The 16470-nt window shown below is 41.5% G+C and overlaps 1 protein-coding gene across 1 annotated transcript in view; it reads left to right on the plus strand.

Annotated features, from left to right (window-relative positions):
- cpne5a (copine Va) overlaps window positions 1-7528 on the plus strand; it is a 77875-nt gene extending 70347 nt beyond the window's left edge. The window contains exons 19-21 of the mRNA XM_030118134.1: window positions 4681-4738; window positions 4951-5024; window positions 7340-7528. Of these exons, the coding sequence (XP_029973994.1) occupies window positions 4681-4738; window positions 4951-5024; window positions 7340-7528 (321 nt within the window). The remainder of the gene's footprint in view (window positions 1-4680; window positions 4739-4950; window positions 5025-7339) is intronic.
- The last annotated feature ends 8942 nt before the right edge of the window (window positions 7529-16470 follow it).

The following is a 16470-nucleotide window of genomic DNA, read 5'->3' on the forward strand; positions in this document are numbered from 1 at the left end:
GGAGGGAGAGAAGTGATGGAGACCATGAAGGAGGTGGTCCTCCCCAGCCTATTTACTCGTATCTGTGACAGGCGTCTCCCCCAGGGAGGTTTTTTCCAGGAAAGCTGACCCACTTTTACCCCAGCAAATGCATTTCTACCACAAGCATATATCATTCATTCATGCCGGAGCTTTCTGCACATCAGGGCTGTGGTCTGGATTCCTGCAGCACAGCAACATCTGCACCGCAAACTGCTTCAAACCCTGAACATGAAGGCTTCAGAGGCTGTTTGGGCTGGTGTTTAATGTGCAGGACATGGAGCTCGTCTGCTCTGATGTCGATTTCTGTTCTGTTTCTCTACGCACACGTCCTCAATAAATAATGTTTGACTGAATTATGTAAGTAACACTGATGTAGCGCATTGTCAAAGAACATAAAGAGGATTGAAACTGTGTTAAACTCATCAGAAAAACGAAGGAAAACATCAAATCGTAGTTTGAAGCTTCCTGATATGTCAAGATGGAAAAAAAAAATCAGGTGGATTTCCATAAGAATAGTGAACTGATATTGATATTTACATCAATCCGATTAATGAGAATATTTCCAGGATAAAGTGGAGTCTATGTCGAGGTAGCAAACATAAGATCTGTGGGTCAAAAATGGACTTCAAGAGGCTCCAATCTGGCCAAACTACCAAGTAAATTGTAGAAATTTCTGACAAAAAAGGTATTTTTTTTAAACACATTTCATAAGAATATCAGACACAATACAACCCTGAAACCTGGTGATGCTGCAATGAAGGCTAAGCTACCTCACTGCTCAAAGCCATGCTGTCCTTCTGAGTTCGTAAAGAACATTTTTTTTAGGACATTTTGCACCAGAAGGTTGTATTAACATTGACTTTATGTTGAGACTGTTGTTTTTTTTTGTCATAATTTTTTGATTTTGTGAAAATATAGTCATTTTCAATGCATATACTGTACGCCACAACCACATTGTTTTTCGAAGTTTAAAATTAATGGGCTTCATTAATTTGGGCTGTGTAAAACACAAAACATGTTTTATTCACACCCAATGATTCACAAGTAAAACTCTGTGTGGTTTGCAAATACAAAACATCATTCACAATGTAATGCATTTTGATTAGCAAGTAAGAAACAAACCTATAAAATAAATATAACATGTGACAGAAACAAAAACAATGTTTTACACATACTAAGAAATGTGTTTCTTCCCATCACAAAAAAAAATAGTCAAGTACAAAGCAATTCGGCTTTCAGCATGCTATTACCACTGTCACATGACTTTTGGCACTATTATTCCACCTTGCAGATTTGCAAACAAATGCAATGAGATCCATAAACTAACACACTCACATCCACACGCAGGCCATCAATCTTCGCAAATATAATGTAAAGCAGAATTTTACACCAGCAGGTGTCTCTGTTGATTTCGTATCAGGCCGCCATATTCGCTGCTCATTGTGTTAGATTTAGTCCTACAAACTAGCGTTTCTCCTTCTGAGGAGATATTTGTGATTTTGAGTCAAAGGCAGTAGCTCCTGTTGATGCGTTGAATTAAGATTTTTTTGGAAAACAAACTGTCCTGGTGGCCTGAAATTTACTCAACATCGCCCCCTGCTGCTGTGGAGTTTGAAATACAGGACATTTTTTCAAACGTTTACTGGCATGTGTGTGGATTTTTGCATTTGTTTGCGAATTTGTAAGAAGGAATTTGCAAGAATTACTATTGCAGCAACACATCATCAGTAGGGTAAAACTAACCTGTCTCATGACGGTCTAATCCCAGAGCAAGTTCCCCAACAGCTGGGTAAACAATCCAACATTTGGTGACTCCTGCTTCACAATGACAGGAAGAGTGACAATGAAGAGGGTGTAAAATAGTCACATAGTTGTAGTTTTTTTTTTTGTTTTTTTTTTTTTGGATTTGAAAAACATTTTTTGTACTAGAAAGATTTCAGTTTGCACTTAAAGCTCTTGTCCGGAGTTTTGAAAGAATGAGAGTTTTTTTCAATTCAACGTCTCGAGGTTCTGCCCTCCCTCTGCTTTAGTGAGCGACCAAGCCACGCCCCTTTAATTGTGCACGCTCATTACCCGTGGAGTGAAAGTGAGTGCCACCGAGTCCACAAGCATCCTGCATGTTTAGCTGTTTACAGTGGATGTTCAGCAGACAGTGGATATGCAACATCAGAAGTAATGTTACTCAACAAAAGTGTATTTTCACATGCGACCTGTTTCCTTTTGCACCATGCTTCAATCTCAGCAGCATCCATTTTGAAAGTCACACAGAATTACACCAAATGCTGACTTAGTTTGCCACAACAAGTTTCACACATCCACAGAAAAATAAAACAATCCTGGACGAACCCCCAAAAATGTAACCCTCTCACCACCGGCTCTACATAAAAAACTGTATAATGAACAAATGAAATAAGGGTCTCTTTAGATTAATAAAAGTAAGGTGAGAGAGACATTCCAATGTAAAAAAAACAGTCTAGGGTAATGTATGATTCTCACTTCACTTAGTCCAAATACACAAAAGAAATAACACAACCACAATGATTGCACGTGAACTCTGTATTGAACTCTTTCAAAACCACATCAGATTAACACCTTGAATGGACAATGAATCAATCAGTATAAACACAATCACCCGGGATTTAAATGAAAAAAAAACTATACTCTGTGAACCTGAGTGCACTCTTGTATTTAGATTGAGTTTATAGTTCGTTGGCGTGCTTTATGTTGGAGCTCATAAATATCGTTCCCCCAGTTTCAAAGGTGACGGTATTCCTACCACATGTGTAGATCCCCTGCCGGCAGACTGGCCTCCCTCTGGGTGAAGAACCAGCGGCCAACTGCAGGGCTCGGTCCTTCCTGCTGACCCAGGACTCCAGCGAGCTAAGCTAACCTCGTTAGCTCTAGCTGCACGGCAATTAAAGGTGCTGTAGGCAGGATTCTGCATCTCCGCCATTTGACCCATCTAAGATGGCGATTTGAAACCCAGCACAGCCAATCCTGTCCTGTTTTCTCTGACATCACGCCCTTACACAAGTTAAGCCCCTCCCACAAGAACGTGCGACGAACGCCCCTTGACCAATCACGGTTAGAGCTTCAGGGGCTCTTCTGATTGGTCAAAGATACCTGGAGCTCTCCAGATTCCTTTTCAGCTCAGAACAGAGACAGATGGAAACGCTGCGCCCTCACAGTAGTGCAATTATGCTACACTCCTAAAGGATTATCAATGGATACTCTGACATTTAATCCAAAGAAAACACAGAAAAATTAGCATTGACTAGCAAAATCCTGCCTACAGCACCTTTAAGCACGGGGCACCGTTAACAAAACCTGCTCCACCCGACAGGATGAGCGAGGGCCGCCCAAGAAAAGTCCGTCTGGCTGGGATGTGATCCAGATTTAGCTCTCCAATACGGTGTCCAAGTCCCGTTTTTTCCCACACGTCTCTCGTTCTCCCATTCACCATGCGCGCGCCCCGTGAACCTCCGCGCCGACGCAAACTAGTCCCTCCTGCTGTGTTGTCACACACGTAAAAAAAAACTTTCTTCGAATACAAAAAATATCAATTATTTTTTAATGCAGTTCACAACCTCACAATGACATAAAAAAATATTAAAACAACCATTTATGAATTTGATTCGGAACATTACATAACCATCAGATAATTCAAAAACAACAGAGAAACACATAACTGATATTTATCAGGTTATTACAGATATATCCGAGGTAAGCGGGGCGGCTGCTGCGTAGCTAACTCACCTCTGTCTGGGCGAGTGCACGTGCTCTCTGGCTGTGTGCACACTTTGATTGACAGCATGACAAGGCGGAAGCTCGAAATCTATTGGCTGAAGCTGACCGGTGCTTTTTCGGATAACATGGGGGTCTATGAGACGAAGGCGGAGCTCATAAATAAATTTTTATATTGCTTTATGCTAATATTACATTATAGTATGGAACCAGACTGACACATTTAAGCTCTGTTAAAAACATGATACATACATTGGAAACGAACGGAAACTCCGGACACAAGCTTTAAAGGATATTTATTTGTAATTGAAGAAATGTGTTTCTTTGTGTGTGTCAAACATGTATTTGTTTCTGACACATGATGTATTGATTTTATAGGTTTGTTTCTTAATTGCTGATAAAAATGCATTTGTTTGTGAACGATGTTTTGTATTTGCAAACCACGCAGGGTTTGATTGTGAATCATTGAGTGTGAGTAAAACATGTTTTGTGTGTTTGTAATGATGTTAGCTCCATATGAAAGTGACTCCTGAACTACGTCGGTAAAACAGTTCCTGTAAAGTACTCTGTGTCAATGAGTCACATTTAAATGGAATGTATATAAAATAGGGCGTCACGTTCTCTCTGTTGAATGTTTCTGTGCATTCTGAACAACATCAATGATACCATAAGGAAGAGTGAATCCATGAATAATTGATGCTTCTCTCAGTGTAATTCCTTCATTATTGTGTTTATCTGCAGACTCTAGGGAATCATGCATGCAGGCTGTTACTGACTTTACACCGTGACTCTGGCATTGTGGGAAAGTGAACATAAGTGGAAATGTAACCCTGATGAGACCTCCGCATGCTGCAGTGTTTTTATCCTGTTTGTGCTTGAGGAAGACCTGACTGTTTACTCTTCTTATTCACGCAGGCAGCTAAACTCCCCATGTCTATCATCATTGTTGGAGTTGGCCAGGCTGAGTTCGACGGTGAGAATATTAACCGAAGCTCTCTGGAAAGGAAACCTGTGGAAAATACCAAGTTATTTTTAAGTATCAGGGACAATTTATTCTGTTCAGCTGAAACAAAGGAGTACCCACTATTGTTGTAGCTCTAAAGAAACTCATTAACTCACTGTGTGACAATAAAAACCTTTAATTCTGCCAGCTTTTTAATTTAATTAAACACTCTACTTCTGCAGCCATGGTGGAGCTGGATGGTGACGACATCCGAATCTCTTCGCGTGGGAAGCTGGCGGAGAGAGACATTGTACAGGTGAGACGTTTCCAATGTTGTTTTTCACACTCGGTTTGTCTTCGGAAGGAAATGACTCATTTCCCAAAAGCAAAATAGGTGAGAAGTATCATTTTTGCTCTCATCAGTGGCTTCTCTTCTACAGCAGATGGCAATCTTTGGTTCCTCTTTTATTTTAATGCAAAATATTTCCCCCGACACGAGGCAGAGAAAACCATTTTCTATCATTTTGTCGATCCCCTGATCTTTCATCTGCTGCCGCCATTTACTGGTACACATGTAATATTGAAACTCGGCGAGCATAATACCGTGACATTTACCAAACAGATTTATTAAACATGAATGAATAAATGAATAAACTTTGCACAAGTTATCAGAAACCGCGCGCTACGTTCCATTAAAATCTTCTGTGGCTGTTCTGGGCCTGTTTGATGAAGACTTGTCTTGTAAACTCTTTCTAACATGCACGGAAGAAGGAAAAAAAAAAAGACACATTCCTGTTGAAGATGTGCTTCTGTGATACTTTGGTTAAAGCCAAAGCATTTTTAACCGCTTTGACGAGTTAAGAAATATGTTTTTATGCTTTCTTGACAAAATATCTTGTGACTTGAGTCGAGCCACAGTCACTTCAACAGGATTCAGTCGGATGACTGCAAGTGCTGGAATGTTTTTTATAGAAGTAGTCAGCTGGTTTTATTATTGTCTAATAAATGCTTCAAATAAACCCAAAGGTTTATCATGACTAAGAATGTGTGCTGTAGAAATATTTTCGATATTCATCACACTGACGGGATGTTTCTGCATGCTGTGTGCACAGATCATGGCTTCTACAGATATTCCGTGTGTCCAAGGTCAATAAGAATCACACCAGGCCTTTAAAATAAGCTGCTTTTCAGCAATGAGACTCCAGTGAGGGGATTCGCACAGAAAGTGATGAGTCCATGACTTTCCCTGTTCTCTGGAAGACTTAAAAAAAAAACCCAACAAGCTGGACGCTATAAGAATATACAGATATGAGGTGTTTGCTCAGTAAGCGCTTTGCCGGTGCTGTAATTGAATGTTTGTAACCGTCAGAGGAATTTACTGGCAGCCTGTGCACCACCTGCAGTTGATGGAGGTCAGAATTTACAATTAGTGGATTCCACCTGAGAGTTTTTCTCTCGAGCTTCCTGTGAATCACACAGCTGGGTTCGAACACGCAGCCTGAAGATTCCCCCGTTCCGACACGCCGCTCGGCCATAACATTATGACCTGCTGTAGATATGGAGACGCTCTGACCCCGTCGGCCGTGGATGATCAGCACTGAAGCAATAAGAGGTTCATGCATCAGAGAGCCAGCTGTGTAAAATGTTTTCCGCTGTGCAGAACTTTGTAAATAGAGGATCTGTGTTTCCTGAAAATCACCTGAATCCTCCAACTTTTTTCATTTCGAAGACCAGTCTCAGCCTCTGTCAGTCGCTTTGTGTGATTCTCTCAGTTATTTGACATCTCGCCACACTTTGATGATGTGACAAGAAAGCCGCACAGTGGTCACACAAACAAGCTAATCGAAGAAAGCGGGGGAGCACCAGCGGCTCCCGGGCCCCTCCGGGGTCGCTGCGGCTTTGATCAGTGAAGTCCGAGGATCTCGAGGCAACAGAGGGCAACGCGACGGCTTCTCTGCCACGTTTCAAAGCTGAAGCCGTGACGGCTGTTCCGGCCCGAAGCCAGATTCAACAGTCTAGAACAGAGGTGTCAAACATCAGGACAGGGGGCCGAAACCGGACCCCAAGAGCCTAAAATCCAGCCCAACTAACTAAATAGACACATTTAATCACCTTTGCTCTTCACCACAGCAAAGAAAAACTTAAGTTTAAATTTGAAGGTTAGTATGGCTTCATTTGACCTCCGGGCTAAAATGTGTTTGACATCCCTGTTCTGACCAAACAAAAATCATCATTTAAACTCAAACTTCAAATAATCCAACCTCTCAGACTTTTCACTTTAATATTTTGAATGTAAAAACACAATGAGGTTTTAATAATACTATGAAAAATAATGCACTAAAATATTAATATTCTCATCTTGATTCCATTAATCACAGAAAACTCTTTGACTAGTTGTTGATTTTAATTGTTTTCATACTGTTTGTGATCCAACCATGTTCATGTATTTGATCATTTTGATCATAGAAATGATTCTACTGATCCAGATATCCAACCTTAAGATCGTACCTCATGAGATCCATGTTTGCGTTTTCCCATTGGACTTGACGTGAACTGACGAGCTTCCTCTTCAAATGTGTGGGTTTCAGGAGAGCAGGTTTGGTCATGTTTGCCTCTGCTTTGTGCCGACAGTTTGTCCCGTTCAGAGACTACATGGACCGCACGGGGAACCACGTGCTGAGCATGGCGCGGCTGGCCAAGGACGTCCTGGCCGAGATCCCCGACCAGCTCATATCCTACATGAAGAGCAGAGCCATCAAACCCAACCCGGTCCCCCCGGCTTACTCGCCCTGCGAGTCCCCGCAAACCAACCCCGTCTGAGCCCCCGCCCGCCCCCCCACCCACCCCCTGGCTCCCCCCGCCCGCCACACCCGCCACGCCCACAGCACAGGTTCTGGGTCAAGACTGATGGGAACCGACCTCCAGGAGAGGAAGAGCTTTCACGGCCCTTTGGTAAATATTAATCGAGGTGAACATGACAGGACTCCGCCGTCGGCCGGGAGCCGAGTGACTCCTGCTGGAGTCTTTTCTCCGAGGCGCCGAGACGAGAGCCGCTGGAGAAGGAGGTTTTCATTGTTCTCTGTCAAACCTGTGGAAGTGGTGATGTTATGGATAGCGAGTGAACCCGTAGAGAGGGCCTGTTGGAAGGCGTACATATATTAGGACGTGCCAGTGCGTATCATGTTTGTGATACCTTTTGGAATCGATGTGTGTGATGCTAGGAAATCATGTGTATACTGATTTATCTATTTATTTATTTATTTATTTATCGGAGAAATTATTTATCCCTTTGAAGGTGTGGGGATTGAAACTCATATATGCCCCCTGTAGTTTTCCATCCTATATTTTGTGACCTGTGTATTTAAAATGATCCCCATTTCTACTTTGATATGGACTGTAACATAGACGCATGCGATGAAACCTACTCAGCAGTTTATCAATCATTTCCACCGATGGATCACTTCTGACTGCACCCTGTACAAGCCTGTGAGCCGATGCCATACTGATTTTTTTTTTTTTTCAGCACCACGTCTTATACAAATTTCTTATATTTCTAAGAATAGAATGCACTAATTACTGTCCAAATAAAAAGCACAAAGGTGATAATGCTAATAAGTTATCTTGGAATAACCGACCACAATGAAACTAATGGAAGGGACTTGGCGCAGTGTTCAATGTTTGTATGTCTTCCAGCATTATTTTAAAGCGGATGACAACAGAGAGGAATGTCACAGCGATGTGATGACTTTAACTTTGAATTGTCACAGAAACATGGTATGTTTACAGAAGAGTCGAGGAGGGAAATGGAAGCACACGAGTTTGTATTCACCGTCCGTAATGCTGCCACGTCTCTTTCCTTCTCCTGTTTCTGTTTCTTTCCGTTATATTTGTTGTGGTTTATTATCAGAGCTTCTTTTGAAGAAACTTTCAAAATGTACTTTGAAAAGCTTGATGTCAACTATCATCGCCTTTTCTTCCTCCTCAAAGTGATTTTTTTTTTTTTTTTTTCCTGTAATCAACTCTGAACAATCACAAATGTTGCAACACAGCGCAAGATTATTATTTTTCTAGGGTGATATAATTGACAAGACGTCTCCATCTTTGTTCCTGTTGTTCAGCCTGGACGTTGTGTCTGATGTTTACCGTCTTTCACTTTGATCACGTCTGCATTTAATTTGTTTCACACCAATGCACAGCAGCCAGTTTTAAAAGTCGTTGGGAGACTGTTGAAGTACCTAAGTTACAAGTGGATAACATTTCTTTTGAGACCTAATTCAAGCCACTTGTTGATACACACATACACACACACACACACACGCACACATTTGTCCTCCTTTTAGTGATGGTGTTTTTTAAAGCGTTACATCTATTGTGACCCAGTTGAGTACATCCTAAGTTCTCGATCTATCTGTATAAAGGCCATTGTTTTCACTAGTATCTCTCAGTCACAAAATATCTCGATCCGAATGTGCCTACTATATGGAAACATATCCAAATTCAGTTACCCAGGTGTTGCTCTGCCAGCAGTCTTTAAGATGTACGCGCAGAAAATGTCGGAGATGATCAAACTGTCGCCACAGTGGCTGACGGCCGCCGTCTCCGCCTCGCTTCTGTCCTTTTTATACTTACAGCTTCCTCTCTGACATCTCTGAAGTAGTGAAAGCTAACAGCGTCGCCGAGCCTTCCTGTACTATATTCAAAGTCAAGACTTGTTTACAATTCAACCGTGGCTAATCACATTGCCTCAAGGAACAAAAAAAAAGAAAAAAGAAAGGGTAAACATTGGCGGGTGTCATTAGGAACTGACTTTATGGGTTTATTGTTGATCCCTTATTGTTTGTGCATAATTCAGTCCTGTTCTGCACTTCAAGAGTTTCACTGAAAGACGCCGGAGAAGCGACGGAGGTTTGTCCGGTCGCTCTTGGAGAATGTGAACCCCCTGTTGTATTTGATTTTGTGTTCGGAGCACACGCTTTTACATAATTCATGTTGCTTTACGATCTTTGTTCGTCGCTCAGCTGTTGGTTGACTCCCGATGATGGTGCAGAAAGCTCAGTCCAGAGGCATTTCGGTCCCTCTGTCACAGACCCAGATCCATATTCGGCCTTTTTTTTTTTCTCTCCCTTTCTTTTTAAATTTTTCATTAGTGGTGACATTTCTCCCTCAGAAGACAAAGCAGAGTTTAATCTGCTGCCAAATTCACTTATTCATCACGAGTGGAATGAGGCCATTAGGTTTATTTGCATAACACTCATGAATACTGGTATACCTCTGCAGCAAGCCATTCAGTCCAAAAGGAAATAAATAATATACTTTAACTGCTTTTACAATAAAAGATATATTTTTAACTGTCATCAGTTATTTAGGTATTCTGCATGAGCAACTGAGATATAATGAAATTATAAATATCTGATATTTTATGTTTCAAGTAACCTTTTTAAATGATAATTTTCAAATGGAGTCAGATGCCTTTAATTGGTCATAAAAAATGGATGTGAGGACGTGCATGCGGCGAACGTGATGCTGGTTAAAGCAGCGTCGGCTGGTGCAATGTGACTGGACTGCAGATTCCTGTGAGTGAGAGATGTGTGAGCAGTTTTCAAGCATACTTTATGAAGACTTCGTCTCCATAAAGTTGAGTTCGAATTGGGTTAAATGTTTGTTTTTTTTTTTGCTCGTTCTTCCACATGTCCCCCCCTTGAGACTGGTAACCAGAGTGATAGCCCCTCATAGAAATCAAAATAACTCAAATACACACAGCGACGATACTTATGCAATTAAGAAGCACATTCATTTTCATGTTTTCAGCAAAAGCCGGTTTGTTTTTCTCATGTTTGTCCCATCGTTTTGGATCGTCTTTGAGGCTGAACCCGAATTATGTACATAAAAGCCCCGTATAGAGTATATTCCAGTGCCAACGTGTGTTCGCCTGTCGAACTTGGCCTCTTTAGACAACGTGCATGTTTGTGCCAAAGTGGCAGAGAGTTTGACGGTCTGCCTTCATTTCACCCGGTTAGTGCATCTGCCACGTGCTGCGTTTGTTTCTTTAGGACGTTGTGTGGAGAAAACAGCCACCTCCAGCATGTTGCATCTCTGGTTTCGTTCCATTCTGGTTCTACGAGACACATACTGTATGGGTTCTTCTTGCCACTGCTCCTGTTTTATCCCAGGTTGTTTACATACCTCTCTTGGTCTCTGACTTGCATGCTGAATAATTTCCAAACCAGGTGTTGGACATGATATTGTCGTCATACTGTGGTTTGTGAAATGCTTTGTAATGGATTGCCTTAATTGAAGATTAATAAAATGTTGACAACTTTGGCAGAATTCTGTCTTTTTTTGTGAGTGTTTCGAACGGAGTTTCTGAAGAAGCTACGTCAAAAACAAAGATCTAGAATCTGCATCTCACCTGTGAAGTTTTTAATAAGCATTAAAATAACACATTTCTTTTTTTTTATTTCTGACAAATATGGATAAGATGTATGGCAGCGACATAAAATCAAATTTATATGAACTGAACCAAAGAAGTATTTTTCAGAATTAGTGGAGCTGTTTCAAATAATGCAATTAATATGCACATTTCATAACAATGGCATTAATGGCCAACCTGCCCAGGGTGTGGATATCAGTGTCACCTCATATGCAGATTATTTAAGAGGACTAATCAGATTTGGAGTCAGAAAAGAAAAATAAACTAACCCAATTATGTTTTCATGTATTCTGCAACGTGTGTGAAACATGAGGGAATCTTGCATTCAACTCTAAATTGGCATGAGACAAAGAACACAGCATTAGATCTGACCTGAGGCCAAACAACAACAACTACTGTCACTCTTATAAAGTGAGAGGAAAGGGAAACGCTGTGACAGCTACACGCATTTGCTGACACCATAGGCTCTAAGATTTGCAATGTTTTTGCTTTATATTGGGTATTTCCAAAAGTAATATATATGTGCTGTAATTATATTCAAACACACACCTGATGGAGAGTGAAAATAAATTTAGTTTACATTATTTACTCATTCATTCATGAAAGACGTTTCAGGAAATGTTGGACATTTTCCATGTTTCTGTGTTGATAACTGGTGAGAAAATAGAGATCAGGGATGCTTAATGAGGTTTCTTCAAGTGTGTGTGTGTGTGTGTGTGTGTGTGTGTACTGGAAACAAAACAGTCTGTTGTGTGGGCGATGTGACATGTACAAACATAAGCGTATAAAACTAAAAAAAACAAACCTTAATATCGGGAATTTTCTATGTTTCTGTGTTGAAAGCTGATTAGAAAATAGACACACAGTTAACTCAATATAATCCGAGTGTGTGTGCCAGTGTGTGTGTGGGTAGCAGGACAGTCTGTTGTGTGGGCGATGTGACATGTAAAAACATAACCGTATAAAACTAAGAACACTCAACAATAACTTCCAATTTCCATCAAAAATAACTCTCGTCTTTTTTCAGTTTGTGAATGAAACATCTTCCCTGTAATGATAGTATTTAGAGCCTGCAGGTTTCAGGTGGAACGTTCTTTCTCCAGTCCGGCTGTCGAGCTGTAGTTTTCTCGCCGTGTTCAAAGTGAGCAGATCAGAGCCGAGCCACCCTGCCAGCTCTTCCTCCTCGCCGGCGGCGGACTTAGCCCCGAGCCCGCGTCCTCCCTCACGGCTGCTCGCTAATGCTCCTCCGTGGTGACTCACAAACCGAAGACGCTTTAAAATGAAGCCGAGCAAACAGGACTAAAACCTCAGTCATCCCGGGTAAGCCGTTTTCATCCTGTGCTGCCGGTGCGTTTATTTCTGTGCTGCTTCCAGAGGACGGACCTTCTGCAGCTGTTTCTCTGACCCTCAGCCAGTGGATGTGCGTCTGCAGGTGCCTGGGAATATTTAGACACGGTATTACCATGAAGTCCATCAGGTGATTTCTGTTTTGTTTTTGTTCAAACAGGTGCCTCTGCTTGTGATTTAACAAGTTCCCTGACATGCTTTTGTATTTTTCGTCTGAAGTGCTCTGCCTCTTGGTGGTGGGCCCACCTGATTTTCTCTGTGCCCACTCGCAAAGTGATTTCTGGCTGTGCCGGTGGATTATAGCGTGGGTTTTTTTTTTTGTTTTTTTTTTTTTTTTTCTTAAGCTTGGCCGAAAACAGAAACCTCCTGTGGGTGAAAACAAAGCAGCGAGAGCAAGGTGAGTAAATCAAAACGATGAGGCAGGGACAGCTGAGAATTAGATGAGACTCACTGTAAAGCTGCAGAAAGCCCAGCAAAGCTGCAGATGCTGCTGATAATTCTCTAAAGGTTCAATGCCGCCCTGACCCCAATTTTTATGTTGATTATTGCTGCTTTGACTCTGAATTCTCTCTTTAGCACCCTCCATATTGATCTATCTATCTATCTATCTATCTATCTATCTATCTATCTATCTATCTATCTCTTGCACCTCTCAGTCCTAAATACAGTAAAATGTCCTTCATGGCTCCTTCTTTCTCTTCACTTTTTGTTGCACCCAAACACGCAACGCTGAAGTCATACCTGCTGCAGAGTTTCTCTTCAGACTGATGTGTTTCTCGGGGCCAGGGTTGCCCCTGGCCAAATGGAGGCCCTGAAGGGGTGGGAGGAAATTATGAGCTCCCCTTGAGCAACAGCTCCTGAACCGTTATCCCTCCTCCACCAACAGCACCGAGGCCCCGATTAAATCTAAACTTTGGAGTTTTTCTTTGTTGTGGCGCAGAGAATACGTGATGAAAATGTCTACGGGCCCATTTGCTTCAGCAACGCTTTCAAGTGAAAACACACATGTTTCAAAGCGCTTTGCGTGTCTGTATACGCAGTCACCAGTAAGAACAATGCAACTCTATCGTCTGGTCACACAACGTCTGTGTATTCCCGCCGTTCGTGTTCATAGCATATTGTTCTCTGTGCATGTGTGTGCAGAAAGTACGGCACCTACTAGTGGCCCAACACGGTAACTACATTGTTTTCAACAATAGTTTTTTAGTTTGCCAGCTAAGAGTGAAACTTTCGTAAAACAATGCATTTTCACTTGAAAGGTTGTGTAAACTGGGTCTTACACACTGTGACAGTTATTATTAAATAAATTTAAATAACAGTGGAGTTACATGATAACATATTGGCAACACAAAAACAGTGTAAATACTAACCTGCTAAGGTACTTTTTTCAGTATTCTCCTTCAGGGCATCCCGCATTAATAATGTGAGCATGACTTTATTATTGTAATGTTGCATTGACTGATCTTACCAAAGAGTGTGATACCAAGAGAGTGAATTCTAAACAGCACTTAGTTTTATTGTCCTTTTTCCACCATGCCAGGTACAGATAGTACCGGTCGTATTTCATCTTTCCTGCTCAATGAAAGGCCAGGACTCTCAGCTCACCTGGAAAATATCATTTGAAGGTCAACTTTCCAAAGTTTTTCCTCTTGGACATATAAAACTGTCAGCCTGGGATCATATTTTAGACAAAAACTGCCAACATGACAATTTTATCGAAGGGATTTATTTGTTTAAGCTACATGTTTGATTTGTATCTACCCATCTATCCTCCTGGGAAGCTGGTGTCCAATCGGAGGCGAGCGCTGTCCCCTCACAGAATGCATCTCCCTTAAAAATGTGTTCTTCTCCCCCTAATTAGATGCACACTGCTGAGGAATTAAGATGTCCACCTGGGGAGAGGGAGACAGCAGCTGGAGCCATAAATTACCAGCCTAAGATAGAGCCAACACCTCCCCATGCCCACCCACTTACTGCCTGAACAATAACCGCCGACTGGCAGCCAGGAAGAAAATCAACAGCTAATGACATAGAATTAGGCCTTACTTACACCACATATAACTTTTCACATGTATAATATGCAAAAATCATTCCCGGGAGAACTGACTCAGATCCTATTATAAAAATTGCTCTGCAGTTCCGGGCAGGCTTCATGAGCCGAAATGAGTACATATTTGAAAACATGTCAGGGCTGCAATATCCAGTGGAAGGAGCTGCTCGGCATGCTGGGGAACACACAGTCAGGACAAGAGTCAGAGGAGAAGACTGCATATCGTCTCTTAAATGTGAAGCAGATGGCTTGATCAGCCTGGGAACAAATATTACCATCAGTACCGCGAGGCTTCGCAAGGCCATCCGTCCATCTGTCCATCCATCCATCCATCTATCCATCCATCCATCCTTATGATAAGACAGGCTTCTCTGGCTTCGAAATGACTGAACAAACATGGTAGCTCCACTGGCTCGATGCACCGCAGACAGCACCATCGGTGAAGAGGTCTTTGATTCTGCCCGAGTCTTTCTTTGGGGAGTTGGCATGCTTCCCCGGGTTGCTTTATACAGGTATTCAGATGTCCTCCTACAGTAGAAACACATGCAGATTAACTGCTTCCTCCGAATTGGTCGCAGGTTTCGAATATGTGGGCGGGTGATTGTCTTCCCTAATCCCATGATGGACTGGCAACCTGGCCCGACGCCTCTCAACCAAAATGAGCTGAGATTAGCTCCACGACCCTCCCTGGGATGAAGTGGATTAAAAAATAAAGGATGGCTGGACATGGCAGCAGCATTCAGTCACTGCAGGAAACGTGTTGTACTTTGCAGGAGGTTGAGCTCTTTATTTATTACTCAAATCCACAATTAAATCAGACACGTTTACACATCCAGATATGCTACAGCGCACTATCCTGAGGGTCGTGCTCATAATGCAAAGCAAACAGAACTCTGTCCTAACTGTTCGGTGTGGTAAAAAAAGAAAAATGTTCAAGCAGAACACTATTTTAAAGGTCATCAAGCTCAGCAAACAGTGAGGCACAAAAATCAAGACTGGGAAAAATAACTGAGCATCGGTTAAGTGAAACCACTGGACAGAAAAAGACTACTGCCATCAGCTACAAGAGAATCACAGTCAGTGACTTGTTTGTGCGAAAGACTTAAAACCCGTTTACACAATTATTCACAATTACAGCTTTTCGAAAGCAATGCACATTTACTGTACATGGTGATGAAGAAACAGTGAAGATGATGCATTTTGCATCCTGGGCCACTAATGGGTACTGCTGTTTATTTTTGTAATGAAACCACACACATCACAGCAAAAAGTTTTGCTTTTGTAACTTGAAATTGTTGATGTTTATATGGGGATTTAGTGAGAGGACCTGCGTGTGATAAGTAATATATCAACTTTCAATAGACCAGCTTACAGTGAAAAAAATGAAATGCCTACATGTCACATTATAATGTATATATACAATTATGAATTTTAAAAAATCAATCTATCCTATTTCCTAACACTTATTAATACAACTTAATTACACTGGAGCTGATTCCAGCTAAGGCAGGTACATCCTGAACACCACACCACCATCCCAGTTAATCTAAACAAACTGCAAGAAATACACAAATCTATTAACCTCAACCTTGCAATATTTACAGTACTTTTCTTCACCTTTTTGTATGGATGAATTAAATGTCAAACACTAAAATGAGTGTGTTGTTGATTTTGTTGTTGTTTTTTTTTATTGAAAAACATCTGTGTTTTTCTTCTGTCTGCTTTTCATAATGTGTGTTTTTTAAATTTTGTAATTGTCATAAATCTCTGAGTAAAATGTTTTAAATTGCCGGTCAGTACCTTTATTATGAGCCATGGCAACGGTTTCTCATAAGGTTGTTCTCTCCCCTCCTCTTTTGAAAGACGTCTACCCCAGAATACGGCAACTGGTTCTCACTATCATCAACAGCAGTTTGTCCTCTGGAGTCGTCCCTC

Source organism: Salarias fasciatus, chromosome 20, assembly GCF_902148845.1.
Source record: "Salarias fasciatus chromosome 20, fSalaFa1.1, whole genome shotgun sequence".
NCBI lineage: Eukaryota > Metazoa > Chordata > Actinopteri > Blenniiformes > Blenniidae > Salarias > Salarias fasciatus.